The following is a 22,309-nucleotide window of genomic DNA, read 5'->3' on the forward strand; positions in this document are numbered from 1 at the left end:
AGGGAAAAAAAGACATGAGAAGGGGCTTGTCATAAACCATTCATTTCACACATTGGCTTAGCACTAGTTGATAGACATTAGCAAAGCTCTACCTTATCGAGATCAATCAACCTTGCTACTATTCTTGCTACAAATCTACTTTTGCAGATTCCTTCTTGCTAAGGGAAGCAGAGAGGTCTATATTGTAAAAAAAACTTAAAAAAATGATTTGACTAACATTTTAATGACACATCAGAAATTGTGTGTGTGTGTGTTTGGATATTTGTATATTTATGTATATCCAAATATATGTTGACCTGAGGACTCACTGTAGGAGGCTGTAATCTGATTTTACTGATGGTTTTATTTTAAAAAGTATTTCTCAAACTTTGATTTTGGAGACTTTTCCCCACCTATGACACACACTCTAATGCTAGATGCAGTCATGGAAAATATTCATTCCTTGTGAGGGTGCATTTGCTTTTTAGAAGCAGCCAGAAGGTATCTGGAACCAAGCCTGGTTGGGGAGATTGGGGATACCACTGCTAGTGATTCCTGCTGCATTTTTTTTCTTTTAACATCTTTATTGGAGTATAATTGCTTTACAATGGTGTATTATTTTCTGCTTTATAACAAAGTGCATCAGTTATACATATACATATGTTCTCATATCTCTTCCCTCTTATGTCTCCCTCCCTCCCACCCTCCCTATCCCACCCCTCTAGGTGGTCACAAACCACCGAGCTGATCTCCCTGTGCTATGCAGCTGCTTCCCACTAGCTATCTATTTTACATTTGGTAGTGTATATATGTCCATGCCACTCTCTCACTTTGTCACAGCTTACCCTTCCCCCTCCCCATATCCTCAAGTCCATTCTCTAGTAAGTCTGTGTCTTTATTCTCGTCTTACCCCTAGGTTCTTCATGACCTTTTTTTTCCCCCTTAGATTCCATATATATGTATTAGCTTACAGTGTTTGTTTTTCTCTTTCTGACTTCACTCTGTATGACAGACTCTAGGTCCATCCCCCTCATGACAAATATCTCAATTTCATTTCTTTTTATGGCTGAGTAATATTCCATTGTATATATGTGCCACATCTTCTTTATCCATTCATCCGATGATGGACACTTAGGTTGCTTCCATGTGCTGGCTATTGTAAATAGAGCTGCAATGAACATTTTGGTACATGACTCTTTTTTTTTTTTTTTTTTTTTTTTGCGGTTTCCGGGCCTCTCACTGTTGTGGCCTCTCCCGTTGCGGGGCACAGGCTCCGGACGCACAGGCCTAGCAGCCATGGCTCACGGGCTTAGTTGCTCCGCGGCATGTGGGATCTTCCCGGACCAGGGCACGAACCCGTGTCTCCTGCATCGGCAGGCGGATTCTCAACCACTGCGCCACCAGGGAAGCCCCATGACTCTTTTTGAATTATGGTTTTCTCAGGGTAGATGCCAAGTAGTGGGATTTCAAGCTGTTGATTTTTTGGTGTTCTTTATCAAGGAAGTGAGGGAGTGAGTCGTGCTGATACCTGAGGGAGGACCACTCCAGGCAGAGGGAAAGGCAAGTGAGAAATCCAAGAGGTAGGTATGGGTGGGCTGTGTTTCAGAAAGAGCAAGGAGGTCCTAGTGTTTGAAGCAGAGTGACACTGCTCATAGAGGGGGCTGCATTCTATAACACCTTGGCTAGATCTGGCTCTTACTCTGAGTGAGAAAGGAAGGCATTAAAGTGTTTTGGCCAGAGATACCATGGGAGCCCACTTAGGTTTAAAAAGATCATGTTGGCTGTTAGTTGAGAGGAGACTGAAGGTATTGAAGTATTCCCATCCTACAAGGTGCTGGCTAATGGGAAACCCCATGGAAACTCTTTCATTTTGGAACCACCCAGATCCAAACAGGAAGCCCAGTGCTTGGGCTGTCGGTTTGCTTTGCACAAAACCATATCTCATACCCAGTGACCTTCATGGACCCCATACTTCAAAACACTTGGAAGAAAGTCCCTCTGGGTGAATCCTGCTGTTGTTTCAGAATGCCAAGTGTGGATGCAAAAGAGCAAGTTTTAATTCATGCAAACATTTGGAGATTTATGTTAAAGTTTTCTACAGTTACAACTTGCTGAACCCCCTTTGTTTCATGTGTGAGTAAAAATCTCTGGGGATGGGCCAGAAAAATCTGGGATTTACTTGTAGGGGTGTTGGGACTAACTGGATCTAATGTGAATGTGGAATTGCAACTGGTATGTTTTATACCAGCCGGGACCATGTGGAGTGAGTCTTGCTGAACCTACTATCAAGCCATCAGGATTGAGACATGTGGCTGTGCTTGAAGTTTTTAAAATCTCTGACGATGCTTGATATTCCTTTGATTATATTTGCTGACATTCTTTTCTGGATTTAGCAAAGGTGGGTCATGACATCATTGAGAACGTAACGTATCTAGAGATCTTTAATAAATTGCAGTCCAACCTTAAAGTTACCTTTGAAGGGTTAAAGGAAGAATTTAAGCAAAATGTTGAACCGTTGTACCTGTCTCGGTTGTCTTTTTCCTTGTTAGTGTCTTCTGATTATTTATGAAGTCTATTGAGGTAGCAGGTGCTCTGGGTCTGTGATTTTTTAGTGCTCTCTTGGAAGGAGATTTTTCTTTTTTTATTCATTTCACTTAGTATTACTGATTCAGTAATCAAGTGATGGGTATGCCACTACCATTCTCATTTCTGACCAAAGTAGCAATTTGGGATTATCCTGGTTTCCTCCTCTGTCTTATTTTCCATACACTCAACCACCAAGACTTGTTGATTCTACCTCCTAAATTACTTTATAATTAGTTCCTTTTTCTTCATTCCATCTGCCTCTTCCTCAACTCAAGCACAAATTATCTCTTCCCTAACTATTACAAGGCTTTTTATTGTCACATTGTTTCTAGTCTTGAATTGGAACTCCATCTCTAACGTCTATTATTTTCTCTAAAGTTCTCTGTCCTTTTCTCAGCCTTTCTTTTTTTTTTCTCCATGGAATTTCCCTGGGAGATCACATCCACTCCACTTCTATGGCTTTGATTAATTTAATAACACTCCAGATATACCAAAGATGTCACAATATCCATCCGAAACTTTTCTCTGGAGGTCTAGAGCTCTATAGCTGCCAGTTCTTTAAACTCAACTTGTCAAAAAGTGAACTGACCACTTTCCCGCTCCAACTGGATCTTCCTTCTCTATTTTCCATCTCAATAAATGATACCTCCTTCTTTATACCCAGTTGTCCAAGACATAAACCTAGTGTGGGCTTTGATTTGTACATCTCCCTAATTCCCCAAGTCTAACCAATCATCCCTAATTCCATCTCTTTTCTTTTTTAAATTGAAGTATAGTTGATTTATAAAGTTGTACTAGTTTCCGGCTTACAGCAAAGTGATTCAGTTATACATATATATATATATATATATATATATATATATATATATATTCTTTTCAGAATATAGGTTATTACAAGATATTGAATATAGTTCCTTGTGTTATACAGTAGGTCCTTATTGTTTATCTATTTTGTATGTAGTAGTGTGTATCTGTTAATCCCAACCTCCTAATTTATCCCTCACTAGCTCTTTCCCCTTTGGTAACCATAAGTTTGCTTCTATGTCTGTGAGTCTATTTCTATTTTGTAAATAAGTTCATTTGTATCATTTGTTTAGATGCCACATATAAGTGATATCGTATGATATTTGTTCCTTCTCTGTCTGACTTACTTCGCTAAGTATGATAATATCTAGGTCCATCCATGCTGCTGCAAATGGCATGGTTTCCTTCTTTCTTATATCTGAGTAATCCTAACTCCATCTCTTAAACCTCTCTTGGCCTTGTCTATTATCACCATCCCTATTATCACTACCCTGGTCCCAGCCCAAGGGCTCATCTAGATTATTTTTCAAACTGGACTTCTGCCTCAGCCTCTGAACTGGTCTTTTTGGGCCCCTATATTGTCATCCTGTAAATCCATTTTTTATAGGGCAGTGAACATGATCTTTCTAATCTGCAAATCTGCATTCCTCTGCCTGAAATCCTTCAATACCTTCTCATTGTTCTAATAAATGTCCATGGCTTATAAAAACCCATTATAGTATGGCCCCTGCTTGCCTCTCAAGCAATCTTTCTCCCCACATGTTCCCACTCTCACTCGCAACACTCTGGTCATTAGAATTCATTGGTTCCTTAAATGTACAATGCTTTCTCTTACCTCTGGGCCATTTTGCACCATATTTCCTCTCCCTGAAGACTCCTTCCAGCTCATCTTGCCTCACCCTTTGCCTTATTACTTACTCTTCAGCCCTTAGATGTCAATTTAACTTTCTCTTCCTCCCAGAAGTCTTCCCTGAACACCAAGTTCAGGTTAAATGTTTCTCTTCTTTGCTTCCTTGATGTCATCTACTTACCGCTATGGTACCTCTTATCAAATTCCACTGCAACTTAGCTCTCTGAAGGCAAGAACCATTATCTGCCTTAGTTGTTCTTATATTCCAAGACTGTAATACAGTGCCTGGCACAAGATACATGCTCCAAACGAACCTGACTTGATTAGTGGATTAAAGAACGCTTTGACACAAACAGTGCCCTCTTCAGAGAGTGTCTTCCTTCTCACCCTTGCTCACTAGGCAAACTCCTGCTCACTGTGCAAGCCCCAATATCATGCCTTCCTGACTTCTTAAGAGAATCACAGGGCACAGATCCCTGTTTCCTTTGTCACCTTCCGCCCCAGCATCACTTTTTATCATTTGTTTTGCTGGTGAGTCTGTTTTGCACACCACACTTCAAATTCTCTCATGGAAGGACCTATATATTCTTCTCTATTAGCCTCCATTACTTGGTAGAGAGCATATACTCAAATACTTGCTAAAGGTAGGAGAGAGTACAATAATAAAGCTGGGCCTGATTTTCTTCTGAAGGTGTTATGCTTGACTTAAGGTAATTGCAAAATAAGTGTTCTACATGATTTGTTCACGGTTATGTTACTGTAACAAGAGTTTAGCTTACCATGGGCACTAGTCACTAAGGTATAAGATTTGAAGTTCTCTCATTACATTGAAGTGCATGCCTTACCTATGTTCTTTGCTCAGATGTGTTCAAGGCTCCATCCTGTGGAATAATCTATGGCCACAATCATATATTCCAAAGCAAGTTTTAGGAAAAAGAGATTCATGCATCATAAATCATTTGAACCAATTTTGGAAAATATGTTAAAAGGATGCAGGCTGTTCACAGGTCTCTTAATATTTTCCAGGTTGTCCTGTTAGGTCTATGTGAAAAGGGGATGATGTAGATTTTTATAGGTTAATTATTGAAAGTATCTAGATCAGTGGTTCTACACAGGGTGATTTTGCACTCTGAGGCATTTGGCAATGTCTGGAGGCATTTTTCATTGTCACAAGTATGTGGGAGAGTGCTAATTGCATCTAGTGGGTAAAGGTCAGGGATGCTGTTAAAAATTCTACAATGCACAGGGCAGCCTCCCATATCAAAGAATTATCCAGTCTGAAATGTCAGTAGTGCCAAAGTTGAGAAACTCTGACCTAGATGAAATAAAAGCCCCACATTTCACTCACACACACTTTCCTCTTCCAGGATAGAACATAAATAATACTCAACTGACAACTAGAAGACCAGAATACAGTTCCACTCATGTGCCCTCACTCTTATATTTTGATTTTTCACCTTTAAAATGCTATTTTAATATCTATATCATGGGATAGTTATAAAAATTAAATATGATAATGTACAAGAAAACCTTTAGTTCAGTCTGACAAATAGTAGTTGCTCAATAAATGTTTGTAAAAAACAAGTGCGTGAATACACAGGGAATATTTGGGGGTTTACGGGGTGCAGGGGAATAGAATTTACCCTGGATAGTTCCTGAGTGTATCACTCTTTTTAGGATCTGTACACACATCACCACTTGTGAGAACACTTTACAGAAGAATTGACATTGACAAAGACCCAGGAAGGTGTTCATACATACTTTTTGCTCTTCTCTCTCTATAGCTGCATTGCATTTTTCTAATCCCCAGTTTCTCAAAAAATCTCTGAGATAGCCAAACAGCGTTCCAATTCCATATCCCAAGTAAGTGAAAACCATAACATGTAGAGGTGCTTCCTCAAAGGATTCAACAATTGGCTTATAAAAATTTGAATTTCCATTTTGCTGTAAAGACAAAAGAAAGTGGAAAATTACTACTCTTCCATTACAATAAACTATGATATTAAAAATTTTGGACTTTCAACCTTTTACATTTCAAAGAACATATTTAAGATTGGAAAAACTGCTTGGAGAAAATTGGAAATTGATCGTTGAAGAGGGTAATCAGCAATGTACATTTTATTTCAGAAATCCTAATGAAATAATGAATTCAGGCAAAAATTCTCAACAGATTCTAAATCCATTAAGTGAAAAATTAATAAGCAATAGGGTTTTTGCAAGATGCCAAAGTATAACCCTATTAGTTTCTCCCCAAACACAAAGTTGGGGTTACACCAGGTGATCAAATTACATCACAGATGTTAGAACAACTCACCACTCTATGCTTGTGTCATGATGTAATATTTAATACACTGATGACATATTTAACCTGAATTTAGTCAAGCTCTAATATCTGACATCCATTTTACAAGAAATAACAAGTAAATGACTTCATGAGGAAACAGATAATCCACAATGTGGGACTTTTTATATGACAACTGGCTTGGTTTTTAAAAGCAAAACATAAACAAGTGGGACTATATCAAACCAAAAAGCTTTTGCATAGCAAAAGAAATGATCAATGAAATGAAAATGCAACCTACAGAATGAGAGAAAATATTTGCAAACCACATATCTGATAATAGGTTAATACCCAAAATATATAAGGAACTCATACAAGTAAAAAACAAACAAACAAATAATCCAGTTAAAAATGGGCAGAGGACCTGAATAGACATTTTCCCAAAGAAGATATCCAAGTGGCTAACAGTTATATGAAAAGGTTCTCAACATCACTAATCATCAAGGAATGCAAATCAAAATCACAATTAGATATCACCTGACACCTGCTAGCCCGGCTGTTACCAAAAAAAAGAGAGATTAAAAATGTTGGTGAGGATGTGGAGAAAAGGAAGCCCTTGTGGACTGCTAGTGGGAGTGTAAATTGGTACAACCATTATGGAAACCAGTATGAAGGTTCCTCCCAAAATTAAAACAATTACCATACCCAGCAATCCCACTTCTGGGCATATATTCATAGGAAATGAAATCAGTATCTTGAAGAGATATTTGCACTTCCATGTTCACTGCAGCATTATTCACAACAGCTAAGATACAGAAATGATCTAAGTGTGTACTGACGGATGAATGGATAAAGAAAATGTGGGTTTTGTACACACACACATGAATATTATTCAGCCACACACACAAAAGAAAATTCAGTCATTTGTGAAACATAGATGAACCTAGAGTACATTATGCTAAGTGAAATAAGCCAGACTCAAGAAGCCAAATATTGTCTTATCTCACTTATATGTGAAATCTAAAAAAGCTGAACTCACAGAAACAGAGAGTAGACTGGTGATTCCCAGACAGTGGGTGGGGAAAACAGGGAGGTGTTGGTCAAAGGGTACAAGCCTTCAGTTATAAGATGAAGAAGTTCCGGGGAGCTAATGTACAGCATGGTACCTATAGGTAGTAATATTGTATAGTATACTTGAAATTTGCTAAAACAGTAGATCTAAAGTGTTCTCATCACATACAGACACACACACACACAAGTAGCTAGGTGAGGTGATAGATGTGTTAATTAGCTTGATTGCGGTAATAATTTCATAACGTATACATATATCAAGTCATGTACACCTCAAGTACATACAATTATTAGTTATTAACTATGCCTCAATCAAGCTGGAAAGAAAAGAGTAAAGAGTGGGGGAGGGAACTTAAGAGACACCCAAGTGCACTGTGTGTTCTTTCATTAGATCCTCTTTTTTTGTTTTTTCTAAAAAAAACTGGTAAAAAATACATATTTTGAACAATTGTGGGAATCCAAATGTGGACTGGAAATATATATTATTGAGGAGTTAATTTTATTAGGAGTGAGAGTAGTAGTATAGTTATGTGGGAGGATGTTTTAATCTTTGTCAATACATGCTGAAGGATTAAGGAGGGTGAAGTGTTATAACAGCTTTAATTTTCTTTCAAATGGTTCATCAAACATTAAACACATACATAAAGCAATTTTGGGAGAATTTTGAATCTAGATGGAGGTTATATGGATGGGCAATTGTTATATTATTTTTTTCATTTTTCTGCATGTTTGAAAACTTTCATAATAAAAAGTCAAAGTAAATATTTCTCTCATTTATTTTAGGTGTCATCACGCCAGTGGAAAGTAGACTTTTAATATCAAACCATTCTTATTCCTGCTTAATTGATTTTCACACGGTAGCTCAATGTTTGCTCAATGCATTAGTGAATAAATTATTCTTAGCACTAATTAAGTTTTTGTCTTTAATAAATATTTATACATTTATTCATTTTTTTATTCAACAAATATAATACAATCCTTGGATTCCCCATTTCCCAATGAGATGATCCATAAGAAGTGTTTTGACCATTTTTAGTGATTTACAGGCAACTGTCAAATGTCTACTAATACTTAATTTATTAATTTAGCTTACACATATATATTTAAAATGATGTATTATATAAAAGTTATGTTAAATAGAAATAACGTTTTTGCTACTCTCATACTATAAGCACCATTAGATTCCACAAACACAGTTTTCTAGACTATATTGCCTTTATTTCCTCTATTCTGTTCGAGGTGCAGTATTTTTGGAATCTGTGTGACAGTCCCTGGAAGTTTTATCCCAAGCCACAAAATATGTGACAATCAAAAAAAAAATCCACCTGATAGATGAATATTTTAAAATTTATATTACTTGTTTTTCAAGTAATTTTTATAAAACCCTTTTATAATGAGATTTTACACTTGAATTGCTCAGTCAAAAGCCCACAAAATATTATTAAATCTTATTAAAATTCCTTAACTCCTTATTATCCATTATATCAGTGTTGTAACTGAGCAGGGCCCTATGAGGCCCTCCCAGAATAGACCCACGCCATGTCATCCACCTGCCCTTTTTCTGTAGGAAAACTTTAGTCAAAGAATAAATTTAATCAGAGAAGTGAGAAAATGCAGAAAGAAAGGAAAACAGTCAAGCAAGACAAAATAATAATACTTTAGCCATTAAAACAAACTCAAGGACTTTTAGTTCTTCCTCAAGGACTATAGATAATATTCTGAGCCATGTCCTCTGAGCTGTTTTGCAGATACTGAAGCCCCCAGCAGGTGGGAGAAGTTAACTGTATGCTGTCCACATGCACTTAGACCCCAGACCAGTTGGAACCAGGAGATCGATGATGCTGATTCCTCATTACCTCACCACCAACCAGTCAGAAGAATGCCCATGAGCTGACCACGTCTTGCTTTTTGAACACTGTAAGACTCCTCACTACCCCTTCCAGGGTGGGACACACAGTTGGGCGGGCATTAGCCTGCCGTGACCCCCTTTGCCTGGCAAAGCAACAAAGCTATTCTTTTCTACTTCACCCAAAAGTCTGTCTCCACGTTTCTATTCAGCACCAGAGTACAGAGGCCGAGTTTTGGCAACGGTGTCTTCTCCAGACAAACCAAGCTCACATTAATGGGCGTTGCTTTTGTCTAATATCTTCCCCAAATGCTACCGGGTGGTTTAAAATAATTAAAGTGAGGGAGCATTGCATTGTATGAGGTCTTGAATGGAAGGTGAAGGAAAGAATATAACAAATACCTTATATATGGGAACATAGGGCACTAATTGGATGTCTTGCATGAACCGGCAACATGCTAGTTCTGGGAATTCCAAGATCAATGAGACAGACCCCGTCCCTGCTCCTGAGTTCGTGACCTCCCTCTACACCCTCACACCAGTCGTAGGTCTGATGGATGGCCAATCTTCTTAGTCTAGTGTGAACCTTTGGCTCCCTTCCTGGGTTCTGTTCTGTTTGTGACCTTTGAACTGCATCCATCTCTAGCATGCCTGGTGGCTTCCTGGCCCAGTTAAGATCCACCTCACCTCCTGGTTCTTTCTGCATCATGGGGATACCCAAGGGGCTTCCTTCCTTCCTGGAGTTGTCCAGACTCTAGCAAAAGGGGCTGAGAGCCTCATGAAAAAGGTTTGACAAACTTTTGTGACTGGTTCGGTATGAGGTCAAGGAAAAGGTCGTGACAGTATCTGCGAGGAGTGTTATAAGAATGTGGATAAGAAGAAAGCAGAGATTAGAAGGAGGACTGCTTGTGGGGGAAGACACTGAGTATGCACGGGACCTGCTGAGTTGGGGTGGTGTCTGCTTGCATAAGTGGGGGTATTTGGGGGCAGTTAGAGATGCAGGAAAAGAGAAAGACCTGGCTGAAGTATACGATCTAGGACTCAACTACTCTGGGGCCCAGCGTGAGCCACAGTTAAAGGCAAACGAGATAAAGCACAAAATAAAAAGAAGAGCAGGAAGCTTGGGACCCCCTGATTTTAAGGGCGCCGTAGACAAAGAAGGGTGAGTGAAGGGCATCCAGTGTGGGTGACTTCAGAACCTTGATTTAATGTGCTCACAAATGAACCCCTTGGGCTGACTTAGAGGATGGCTAAGTCACATAGGCACATATAAAAAGAGAAACTTCCAGGACATTCAACGCCATCCTGTGAGCGTCAGTGGGTTTTCCCATTTTCCTTACCTGGCCCTGTAGCCATTTCTGAGCTCCATATACGGCCAAATCAATGGGAACTTTCTGCTTGAATTGGTTCTCAGGCAAAGCTGCACTGTATATGACAGACTGTCTACCTAGATGCGAATAAAACCCTCAGCTGGGTGCACAGACCGGGCTTGGGCTTGTGTAACTATTTCTTTCTTTCTTTCTTTCTTTTTTTTTTTTTTGCCCCTGTGACTTGTTCTGGGAGATAGTTATATCACAAAAGAGAAGTTTCCAACAATGTCTGTCGGTGGCAACCGCTACCTACTTTACTCTCTCACATATAACTTTATTTATTTTTAATTTAATTTAACGTAATTTTGTTTGGCAGAGAGAAAAAGAGATACCTTCATGGAGAGCAACATTATTTGGAAATGTATAGGTCCTTCTTAACAGATGAAAATTGATGCATTTACCAAAATTCTTTATTTAAAATTGAAATAGGTCACACCTCTTGGAAAGGGTTTCTCAGTCTGGGGTTGGATAGTTCTTTTGAAATATGAGAATCGGTCCTATCAAAGTAAACAAGGCCTAAAATCTTGCTTAATACATTGGCTAGCCAAGGTCAACACAGCATGGTAATCTGTAATGCACTTCCTTTGTTTGTTCTACCTGCTGGAAATACAGCTTTTGATGTTCTACTTTTTCTTTCATAGTGTTGAAAATAAATAGATCCTGAGCCACCTTTCCCAGAGCGCCCAGTCGTCTGGGACTCTGTGACATCCTGGAGGTTGTTTACGTCTTGTGATCCTGTCACATCTAGAAATAAACAGTGTTGGGATGTCCTGGAAGGATGATTACTCTTCCATTCAAATTAGCAGGTCTTTTACTGGCTGCCTGTTTTGCACTGTCCTAGGCTAATATTAGAGGGGATAGGAAATCAATAAATAGTCTCTTTCTCCCAGAATTGGTAGCATAATTGTGTATGTGGTGGGGGGAGGGGAGCGAGCATAATCATAACATAGAGCAAAATAAGTAAACGTCGTAAGAGTGACACAAATGGAGGGACCATATTACATTGGGCAATCAGGAGTGGCTTCCTGAAGGAGGGGGCATTTGAGCCCAGTGTTGGTGGGAGGCAGAGCATGATGGTGGAGAGAGCTTAGGCAGGAGGGAGACTGCCTGGGTTCAAATCCTGGCACTTTCACTTGCTGACTATAAGACATTGTTCAAGTTAGCTAATTTCCCTCGGTCTCAAATGCCTCCTGTGGAAAATGGACTAGTAAAGTTTGTTTTGAAAATGAAATGAGATAATATATGCAAAGTACCTGCCCCAGGGTAAACACTTATTAAATGTTCAGATTTTCATGAAATCTTCTGAGTAGATAAGTTAAAGGAAACTGTTAGAATGGATGATGCTGCTTTTAGAGAAATATTTGGGAAAGAAGAGAAAGAATAGGTATAGAGCCTTGGCCAGTACCTACACACAGGGAGAAGTGGGAGAATGAGGATCCACTGGAGGCAGAAAGTGTGAAGGGGAAGAAGGGGTAGGGATTAGAGGCGTGGGGGGCTGAGATACTGAACTTGAGAGAGACCATGATGCTTGGGTCATCTAGAATTGCAGCAACAATTTGTGGCCACAAGACAAAGATATTTAGTTACACACAAAAGATGGTATTGATAGAAAGAAGAGATGGAAAGCCCTGAGGTCCTTAATGACATTGTTAAGGGACCAAAACAATTGACCCAGGGACCACCCAAATGTAGACTCTTCCCAACCCTAGACTCTTATTATGTGAGAATAATAAAATCTTATTTTTAATCTATTTATTGAGTCTTCCACTACTGGCAGCCACAAGAATCCCATCAGATCAGTTCTCATCCCCAGTCAAGGGAGTAACAAGATTGTACACTAGATGAGAGGCTGGTGGAGAGGGATGGGACTGATGCTCATCTAGCACACATGATATACTCATTTCAGTTGTTTATCCCAAGCATCCTTTCTGATTGGTTAATGAATGCCCTGTTCTGACAGGTAACTATACATTCCTTACTCTGTGTGTGTTTGTGTGTATGTACATACGTGTGTGTATATATATGTGTGTATGTATATATATACATGTATGTAAGTGTGTATATATATATATATAATTTTCCATCCCTAATGGCAGGTAAAATCCAAAACAGCTCTTTCCTCAGTGGAATCCTCTACTTTTACTCTAAAACATTTGAGAGTCTTATTGATTTCAAAGTCACCATTTATTTCTCTTCTAAAAGACTTTGGAATGTCAATTAGATCTGGTTGAAGTTATACAAAATGATGCAGCACCAAAACTCATGAAAGTGGAATGATACATGAATGATGAGAATACACAGGTCCACCTTAGTAGAAAGGGTACTTAATGTCTTAAAGTTGTCTGGGATTTTAAGAGATAAGTATTTTAACCACAGCCTTCTGTCATGTATTTTGTAGATATAAATGTTTAGAAATGCTTTATGAAGTTCATATGCCTCAGTCTAGTCTAACTCATATCATCTTGTCACAAATAGGTGAGTTGCTTTCATTCCAAACCCTGATTTTTATCCCCTCCCAAACCTTTTTTAATGCTGCCACTTTCCTGTAATTTCTTCAGTTTCTACTCCTTTTCCTAACTGTCCTCTGCTGCTCCCCCTCCCTCACCTCCACCCCACACACATAGACACCTTGGCTTGCCTAATATCCACTGTTTAAGACCCTATTCTGGCTTCACTTCTTAAAAAGATCCAGGCTAGGTGTCCTCACTCCATAATACCATTATAACACTCACCACATTGTATTACAATAATATTTTTAGGAAGACAAGTTATTTAATAAAAGGACAGAAAATAAAGGATCACTTGCAAAAAATAATAGCTTTTCTTATCTCTCACTCAGGCCTTTTGAATATTTCAAATATTTTCACACTATTGTCCATTGTGGTGGAGACTGGCTGTGCATCAGACCATTTCCCTCTCCTCCTTCTCATGGCCGGGCTACATGCCCCACGTCCCTTGAAGACACGTGTGGCCGTACGACTGACCAATGTGAAGTTGGTAGAAGTGAAATGTGCCATTTCTGTGCCTGGCCCACAAGAGCTTCTCTCATGATCCATCTCTTTCTCTCTTTCCCCTATTGTCATCTGAATTCTGATGGCCAAGGTGACCTTGGAAGCCACACAGTGTCGTCTGCAGAGCTTTGTCAGCCTGGTGCCCTGAATTACCGTGTGGAGCAGAGTCTCTACCTCCTCCCCCTACAGCTTCCTGCCACTGCCCATAAGACTTAATATGAGTGAGAAATAAACTTCTATTGGGTTATGCCACTGAGATGTGGTGGCTCATTTTTTATGTCATCTAGCATTACCTTAATGAATAGATACTATAAGAATTGTGTTAAAATTCTTTCATGTCTAAATCTTGTTTAGAAGCATTTGGAAGGAAGTCTGAGAACTGAGTTACCTCCACAAGCAAAAGGGTGCATGAGGACCTGTCTGCACTGGTCAACATTCAAATTTAAATCTGGGGAATGTAAACTGGTGCAGCCACTATGGAAAACAGTATGGAGGTTCCTCAAAAAACTAAAAATAGAACAACAATATGATCCAGCAGTCCCACTCCTGGGTAATTATCCAAAGGAAATGAAAACTTTGATTTGAAAAGATATATATACCCCAATGTATGAGTCTCTCTCTCTCTCTCTCTCTCTCTCTCTCTCTCTCTCTCTCTCTCTCTCTATATATATATATATATATATATATATATATATATATATATATATAATGGAATATTACTCAGCTATAAAAAAGAATGAAATTTTGCCATTTGCAACAACATTGGGTAGACCTGGAGGATATTACACTTAGTGAATTAAGTCAGACAGAGAAAGACAAATACTGTATATTCTCATTTATATGTGGAATCTAAAAAAATAAAACAAATGAATATAACAAAACAGAAGTAGACTAATAGATACAGAGAACAAACTAGTGGTTACCAGTGCAGTGGGGAGGGGCAAGATAGGGGGAGGCGATTAAGATGTATAAACTGCTATGTATGAAATAAATAAGATACAAGGATGTAATGTACAGCACAGGGAATATAACTGATATTTTATAATAACTTTAAATGGAGTATAACTTATAAAAATATCAAATCATTATGTTGTACACCTGAAACTAGTATAACATTGTAAATCAACTGTACTTTAATTTAAAAAAACATGGAATGAGATAATCATTCCGTCAATCAATAAATCTGGTGAAGTTGTCGAAGATTCAATTCTTGAGTTATTGAGCATCTCCGAGTGTTAGGTGGTGCATGACAGAAAGAAGTACATTATAAGACTTAGGCTTCAGGGACCACAGAAGTCAGCGAGAGAGACAGACAGACAGATTATAAACATGGAACTTTTTGAAGGGATAAGTTCTTTATGTATTAACTACTCCAACCTTTCTTTGTAGTGATGCCCAAGTTCAGTCGTTGAGAGGCTCAGTTGCTTTCCCGCCATCTTGGTTTTCCCATCCACCACCAGAGAAGTTAGCGAAGAAGTCAGGAAGCCCACGAAGAGTCCCAGCTTCCACACTTACAGATTGGGAAGTCAGGGATTCACAGAAAAGACAGGATGGCTTGGAGAGAACTAAATGGAGTCCCTAGCAGTGTGCCCCAAGAAAATCTGCTGTAGGATTGAGTGAATGAGAGAGAAACAGAGAACCAAGACTGGGAAATGTTGAGGAAGGAGGTGAGGGCCTTCCAGGACAGGAGAACCAGAGTGGGCACTTGTTAGTGAGTAGAAACGAGAGGAACGGGACCTTGCAAGGACTTCTGGCTGGGCCTCATGTGTTGCCAGCTTGGACATGTGCTGTGTAGTGCCTGCTGAAATTGAACAGGCTTTCTCTGCAGGGTAAGCCAGACTTTCTGTTTCAAAGAGCAGTGAAAAAGAAATGCAGGGAAGAAAGATTTGTAGGATCCCAGGATCCTACCTGGGATGACAGCTGGGGTGGAGGCCCTAAAGTCAGTTGGACGTAATTGAACTTTGGAACAAAGTGGCTGTCCTTCACCACCCTGCAATGACTCAATCTTCTAATTTTACTCACAACCAGCTGGATCACTTGAGAGGCACAGAGCTCTTCTGAAGTTATCCTGATAAACCAGAGAAAACAATGCATTGTTGTTTTAATATCATTGAAATTAACTACTACCTACTATCTTCTTATTCAGTTATGATGTTCTCAGTCCAGGTGAGAGCAGTGCTTATCTCTGAGGTGCTCAAAACTTTTGTGGCCATGATTTTATTTACTTACATGATATTCCTAAGAGGTAGGTTGTGGATAGCTGTAATAGAATTAGAATTATCTTCACTTAATAAGACAGTCACAGGGCATTAAGCAATTTCCCCAAGGTTATAAAGCAGGCAATGTCAGGATGAAGTTGAATTTCTCAAGTCCACAGCACCAGGGTTGAATCAGAAAGAAGCTTTAAGTTAGACCTTTGGGATGTGACAGATTAACATGTTTCAGAAATAGCCATGGGGCTGACTCTTTGTCCTTCCCACGTGGGTACTGGCAGCTGTCAACACTCGTGACATGACTACCATCTGCATGCACCTGTGCTAGGCACTGGGTCATTCAGGTAGTTTCTCTTATGGCTTCCATCCCCATGGAACTCATGGACTAAGGCGGGGATAAAACGTGTGTACAGAAATACAATACTTCGGGATTAGAGAGCAAGAAGTCTCCAGTGGCAACATCCCAGAAGTCTAATGTCATTCCATATTTATACATTTGTTCATTTTTTTCCTTCCTTTATTTATTTATGTTTTTAATTGCAGTATAGTTGATTTACAATGTTGTGTTAGTTTCAGCGAAGTGCTTCAGTTATACACACACAAACACACACACACACACACATATATATTCTTTTTCACATTCTTTTCCATTTTAGGTTATTACAAGATATTGAACATAGTTCTCTGTGCCATACAGTAGGTCCTTGTTGGTTATCTATTTTATATATAGTAGTGTGTATCTGTTAATTCCAAACTCCTAATTTATCCCTCCCCCCCCCTTTCCCCTTTGGTGACCATGTTTGTCTTTTTTTTTTTTTTTTTTTTTGGCGGTATGCGGGCCTCTCACTGTTGTGGCCTCTCCCGTTGCGGAGCACAGGCTCCGGACGCGCAAGCCCAGCGGCCATGGCTCACGGGCTTAGTTGCTCCGCGGCATGTGGGATCTTCCCGGACCGGGGCACGAACCCGTGTCTCCTGCATCGGCAGGCGGACTCTCAACCACTGCGCCACCAGGGAAGCCCCCTATGTTTGTCTTTTATATTTGTGAGTCTACTTCTGTTTTGTAAATAAGTTCATTTGTATCATTTTTTAGATTCCACATATAAGTGATATCATATGATATTTGTCTTTCTCTGTCTTACTTCACTTAGTATGATCATCTCTAGGCATATTTGTTCATTCATTCATCCGACAAATACATATTGAGTACCTACTCTGTGCTAGCTGCTGTGCTCTGTCCAGGTGACGCAGTGGTGACCAGGAAGGACAGATCCCCTGACCTCATGACACTCATGGTCTATATGTGAACAGTCCAATACAATAATCATTAGCCACATGTGGCTACTTACATTCAAACTTAAATCATTCAAGTTAAATACATTTAGAGATTTAGGTTCTCAGTTGCATTAGCCACATTTCAAATGTTGGACAACCACACATGGCTGGTGGCTACCTTACTGGGTGGGACAGTCACACAGTATTTCCATCATCACAGCAGGTTCTGAGGTCTGCGAATTATGGCCCACAGGCCAGATCTGGCCTACCCCTTGCTTTTGCTATTTTCTTTCAAAATAAAGTTTTATTGGAACACAGTGACACCCGTTTGCTTATCGTTGTCCCTGGCTGCTTTCACACTGCAAAGGCAGAGTGGAGTAACTGTGACAGGGACTTCGTGTCCCAAAGAACTGAAAATATTTACTGTCTGGCCCATTACAGAGAAAGTTTGCCAGCCCCTGGTCTAGACGGAAATACAGACCAGAGCAAATACTACAAAAGGGGAAATGAAAAATAAGTCAGGGACCTATGGAGTGGATAGGATGGGATCTGACGTAGTCCAGGAAAAGAGAAAGGCCTCCCTAAAGAAGATGATGCTTCAAATAAGATCTGAATAGTCAGTAGGAGTTGATGAGGTGCAGTGTTCCCAGCAGGAGGAAGAACCCGAAGAGCTGTGGGGAGGGAAGGGGGTAGGGTGGTGGGCTGGCAGGGGTAGTGAGGGGGCAGGCATTGTTGTAGGTCAGTTCTAAAAGGGGAACTCCATCCACTTTGTCCATCATTAGTACTCCAGGGCTTAGAAGGGCATCTGATACGAAGTAGGTATCCAATAAATCTTTGATGAATCAACGGATGAATCGGCGGGGAGGTTGTACTGAGCTCGTAAACTGAGCTTAGGACCACAGCCTTTATCCTGACAAGGGAAGCAATTGAGGAGCTGTAAGCAAATGCCGGCCTAAAAACCTGATCTGATACGTGTTTTCAAAAGACCCCCTGCAAAGCCATGCATGTGAATGGGTCTTCGGGGAGCTCCGACATACCAATGATTCACAGTGATTCATGGTTGTATGGTCGGTAATTTTGAGAAAGATAAATATCATATGATATCTCTTATATACAGAATCTTAAAAAAGATTATACAAATGAACTTATTTGCAAAACAGACTCACAGACTTAGAGAATGAACTTATGGTTACCGGGGAAAAAGGAAAGGGGGTGGAGGGATAGATTGGGAGTTTGGAATTGACATGTACACACTGTTATATTTAAAATAGATAACCAACAAGGACCTACTGTATAGCACAGGGAACTCTGCTCAATATTCTGTAATAACCTAAGTGGGAATAAAATTTGAAAAAGAATAGATACAAGTATATGTATAACTGAATCACTTTGCTGTACACCTGAAACTAACATACCATTGTTAATCAACTATAATCCAATATAAAATAAAATAAAGTTTCTCTTGTATCCCTTGCAGAAGAATATTTGATGAAACATACTCGTTCCATTGATCCTGAACTTTTGAACCTATGACCAAAAATCAAAGGAAAGTGTTTCCTGAGCCGCATGAGAATGAACCAACACCAGAGACGTGCTTTGCCATGGAAGTGAGGTGCGTACTGTAGCATTTTCTTCCCGTGCCAGGCAGCTGATGACTCATAGGTGAGTTAAAAAAAGGGTGGGGCTCTGGAAGCAAAAAGAATGTGGTTGGCTGAGCTCAGGAGACTGAACTTGGATTAGAAACAATGGTTCTTCTCTTTGAATCAAATTGAAACAATTTCTTCTTGCACCTTGATGATGCTGAACTACCATCTCTGGACCCCAACCAACACTTTTCATTCCCTGAACATGGACCAAAGAGTGCCTGCCATCCAACAACCTGAGGAAGCAGAAAACCCCTCTACCCAGAAAGAGAGAAAGTTGCCGAGGATTCCATTGTTCTTCCTTCCCTGTGTGTTTATCAGGATTTGGCTCATGGCTGTACAGACCCATTCTCCTTTCCTCCTTCTCTCCTCTGCCTGTCACCCTATAAAACCATTCACAATTTATGCACATCAAGAGCAGCCTAGGTTCATCTTCAACCTATAACCTGGCACACCTTTTGCTTGCCTTTGAAGACAGAATGTGTCCTTAAAGAGATGATGCTTAGTTGAATGTATACAGTTTTTTTTTGGCTGGAATCTTTGGTGTTCATGGAAGGCAGAGCATATCTGATTTTCCATGAAAACCTTTTGCTTCTTGGGAAAGTAAACATATGTCTCCAAACAACCAACTCCCCAAGAGTATGACAACATAACAATTTGTTTCTTTGCTTCCAAAAAATCTGGTAACATCCATGGTCATAGCTATAATTATCTGATTAACTTTTCTTATGTGGCATATAATGTTGAAAAAAAAGTAACTTCTCCCAGAGCAGTGCTAGCCTTGACTAATTTTTACCTGTACTCCTGAATCAATCATTTAAAAATTCCAGGCATTTTTTTTTAACCCATCATAATTTATGAGCCCTAAGTAATGGCTGGGTGCAAGGCATGAGTCATCTGATTGGTATAAAGATTGTTATTACACTTAAAAAAAGAAAACTGACATTTGTGACCTATTTATTTCAGCCATTGTATCATTTTCCCAGGTCACTATGTGGAGAACTTCTGTATCTTAGTCTGTAGACACCCGATTCAGTGGTTTTGCAAAGAAATGACTGATGGGAAGCACAGCCCCATAGACAAAATGCCAGCTCCCTTTTGCATAAACTTACAAACCAATCCGTCAAACCTTACATCGGTTGTGAGATTTTCCCAAGTACCCCTAAGTTATTTGCATGGTTTGGCAAAAGCTGTTATTGCCAAGGGCTCCTTAGGGGGTTGTTTTGGATTCTGTACTATGAAAAGCAGTGTTGTGTAGAGGCTTTAGAAACTGGCAGTGGACAGGTGTGTGTCTTGCCCTGGATTGGCCATTTTGAGATATGGGCAAGTGTGCCTCAGTTCTGTCTCTATTCTATTAAGTGAGAAATGTGTCACTAAGATCTAGAAAATGAGGTAACATGCTTCTCTGAGATCTGAGATCATTTCTGCCATGATTATTCCAGTGTTTGAGATGATCTGGAGCCTAGTTTCTTTCAGACTATCAGAGTAGGTGACTGGGAAACATGCCATGTTGCAAGACCTAAGAATCCTTAACGCATCGTCAATGTCATTGCCTCGGGGAGGCTCAGCAAAGGAACCAAGAAATTAAGTGACTTGTGCTCCCCTGCACAAGCCAGGAAGCAAGCCTTCATGATGGCATGTGTTTGAAAATGAAGTTGAGGCTGTACAAGGGCTCAGAAGAAGGTAATTCTGGGGCGTACACATGCTACGTGCCATAAGGATGTAAAGACAAAGGTCAATGATTTTTAAATAAAGGTTTATAGGAAGTTGTGCTATCTGGTGTGCCATGTAAAATCACTTTGCTGCCTGGCTATGGAAATCTAAGGCAGAAACTAACATTTTGCAAGACTTTTAGAATCTTACACATTTTAAAAACTTACTAAAACTGACTCCCAAATCTGCTCTTCTGAGTAAGTGTGATAACCAAAATAGCACTTTTTCTCTTGCTGTGAATTAATCTGCTGAAGAATAGAGGTGCTGATTTTTTTTTTTTTTTTTTTTTTTTTACTTTCTACCTGTTCTTGTAAAGGAACAGTTGACAGAGTTGGATGCACAGAGTAAGGGCTTGAAAAATACCTACGTGTCCAGTCCTTTGAGACATTCCTGAACTTAGAGTTAAAAATGTCTGGGATTCTTGTCCAGCTCTGTCCCCATCATCCATGTGTCTTTGGTCTCATTATTTTTCTTAGCTCTGTTGTTTTCATCCCTAAAATGGGTCAGTAACACTCAAAACTTCACAGCATTGCTGTGAGAGTCCAATGAGACGTTGGATATAAGGATCATTATAGTTGATGCTGAAGGTTAAAGGGGCAAAACATTGGTTGCTTTTTAAAGAAATCTTTCTAAGCAATGCATGGGCCACCATACTTACTTCTTACAATGACTCTATTGGGCAGGCACTACTATTATCCTCATCTTTTAGATAAGGAAACTGAGGCATAGAGAGATTAAGCTGCTTGTCCAAGGTCATGGAGCGACCGATGTGAAGCTGAAATTCAAGCCCAGGCAGTGCAAAGGGGAGGCCCTGCTCCCAACCTCTATATGATGGCTCAGTTTACTAGGATAGTAGGGCAGGAGGTGGAAACAATTTATGTGATATTAGGGGTCAGAAAATCCTCCAATTACTTGCCACCCGTGTGGGTGATTATCTGACCTCTTTGAACCTTGGGTCCTTATACGTGAAATTTGAAAGCAATAGGTGAGAATTAACAATACTTCAAAAAGGTAAATATGTGGTGGGACCTTGTGTGTGGCAGCAGTCATTAACTGTAATTAATACTGATTTCTCTGACATGCTTTTCTAAGATAGGCAAAGAAGGAGGCTTTCTCCACGTGGCTCTTATTTTGGGGAATAGGAGGAGTCTTTACATCTTCCATGAGACAAATGCAATTTTGCATCATCAATTTTGAAATTGAAGCTAAAGAATTTGCAATAGCAGATACCACTCTGAGCCGTCAAATACTGTAGTCCCTGGCTGTTTGCTTTCACAGGTTGGAGGTTTCAGAAACAAATGCACCTTTCCAGAAAGGGCCTTGGTCTGGGTATCAAAAGACCTGAGTGGGGGAGGGTGCCTCACACTGGTGTGACCTCTGAGACAGTCACTTAATTTTGTTGAGCCTCATTCCTCCATGTGTAAGAAAACAGGGCACGGTATGGAATTTTAAGAATTTCTACAGTGAGTTCCCTTCCTGCCAGCTGGATTATACTCCAGACAAAAAGGGAAAATGGCTCTTGAACCCGTCAGAATTATAGGTGTACAACAGGGGAGTTTCTCGAGTGAGGTAGCCTCCTGCTGAGTTTTTCATCTCACTAGATGAATTTACACTTGATTCAGCTCACTGTTTTATAAAATCTTTGCACAGTCAAAACTATATAATGAAAC

The 22,309-nt window shown here is 39.7% G+C and overlaps 1 protein-coding gene across 2 annotated transcripts in view; it reads right to left on the reverse strand.

Annotated features, from left to right (window-relative positions):
• Positions 1–22,309, reverse strand: part of SPTLC3 (serine palmitoyltransferase long chain base subunit 3) — a 129,542-nt gene that overhangs the window by 98,715 nt on the left and 8,518 nt on the right. For both annotated transcript variants that reach the window (XM_059037525.2, XM_067011989.1), the window contains exon 3: positions 5,981–6,163. In XM_059037525.2, the coding sequence (XP_058893508.1) occupies positions 5,981–6,163 (183 nt within the window). The remainder of the gene's footprint in view (positions 1–5,980; positions 6,164–22,309) is intronic.

Source organism: Kogia breviceps, chromosome 14 (genome assembly GCF_026419965.1).
Source record: "Kogia breviceps isolate mKogBre1 chromosome 14, mKogBre1 haplotype 1, whole genome shotgun sequence".
In the NCBI taxonomy this organism is placed as follows: Eukaryota; Metazoa; Chordata; class Mammalia; order Artiodactyla; family Physeteridae; genus Kogia; species Kogia breviceps.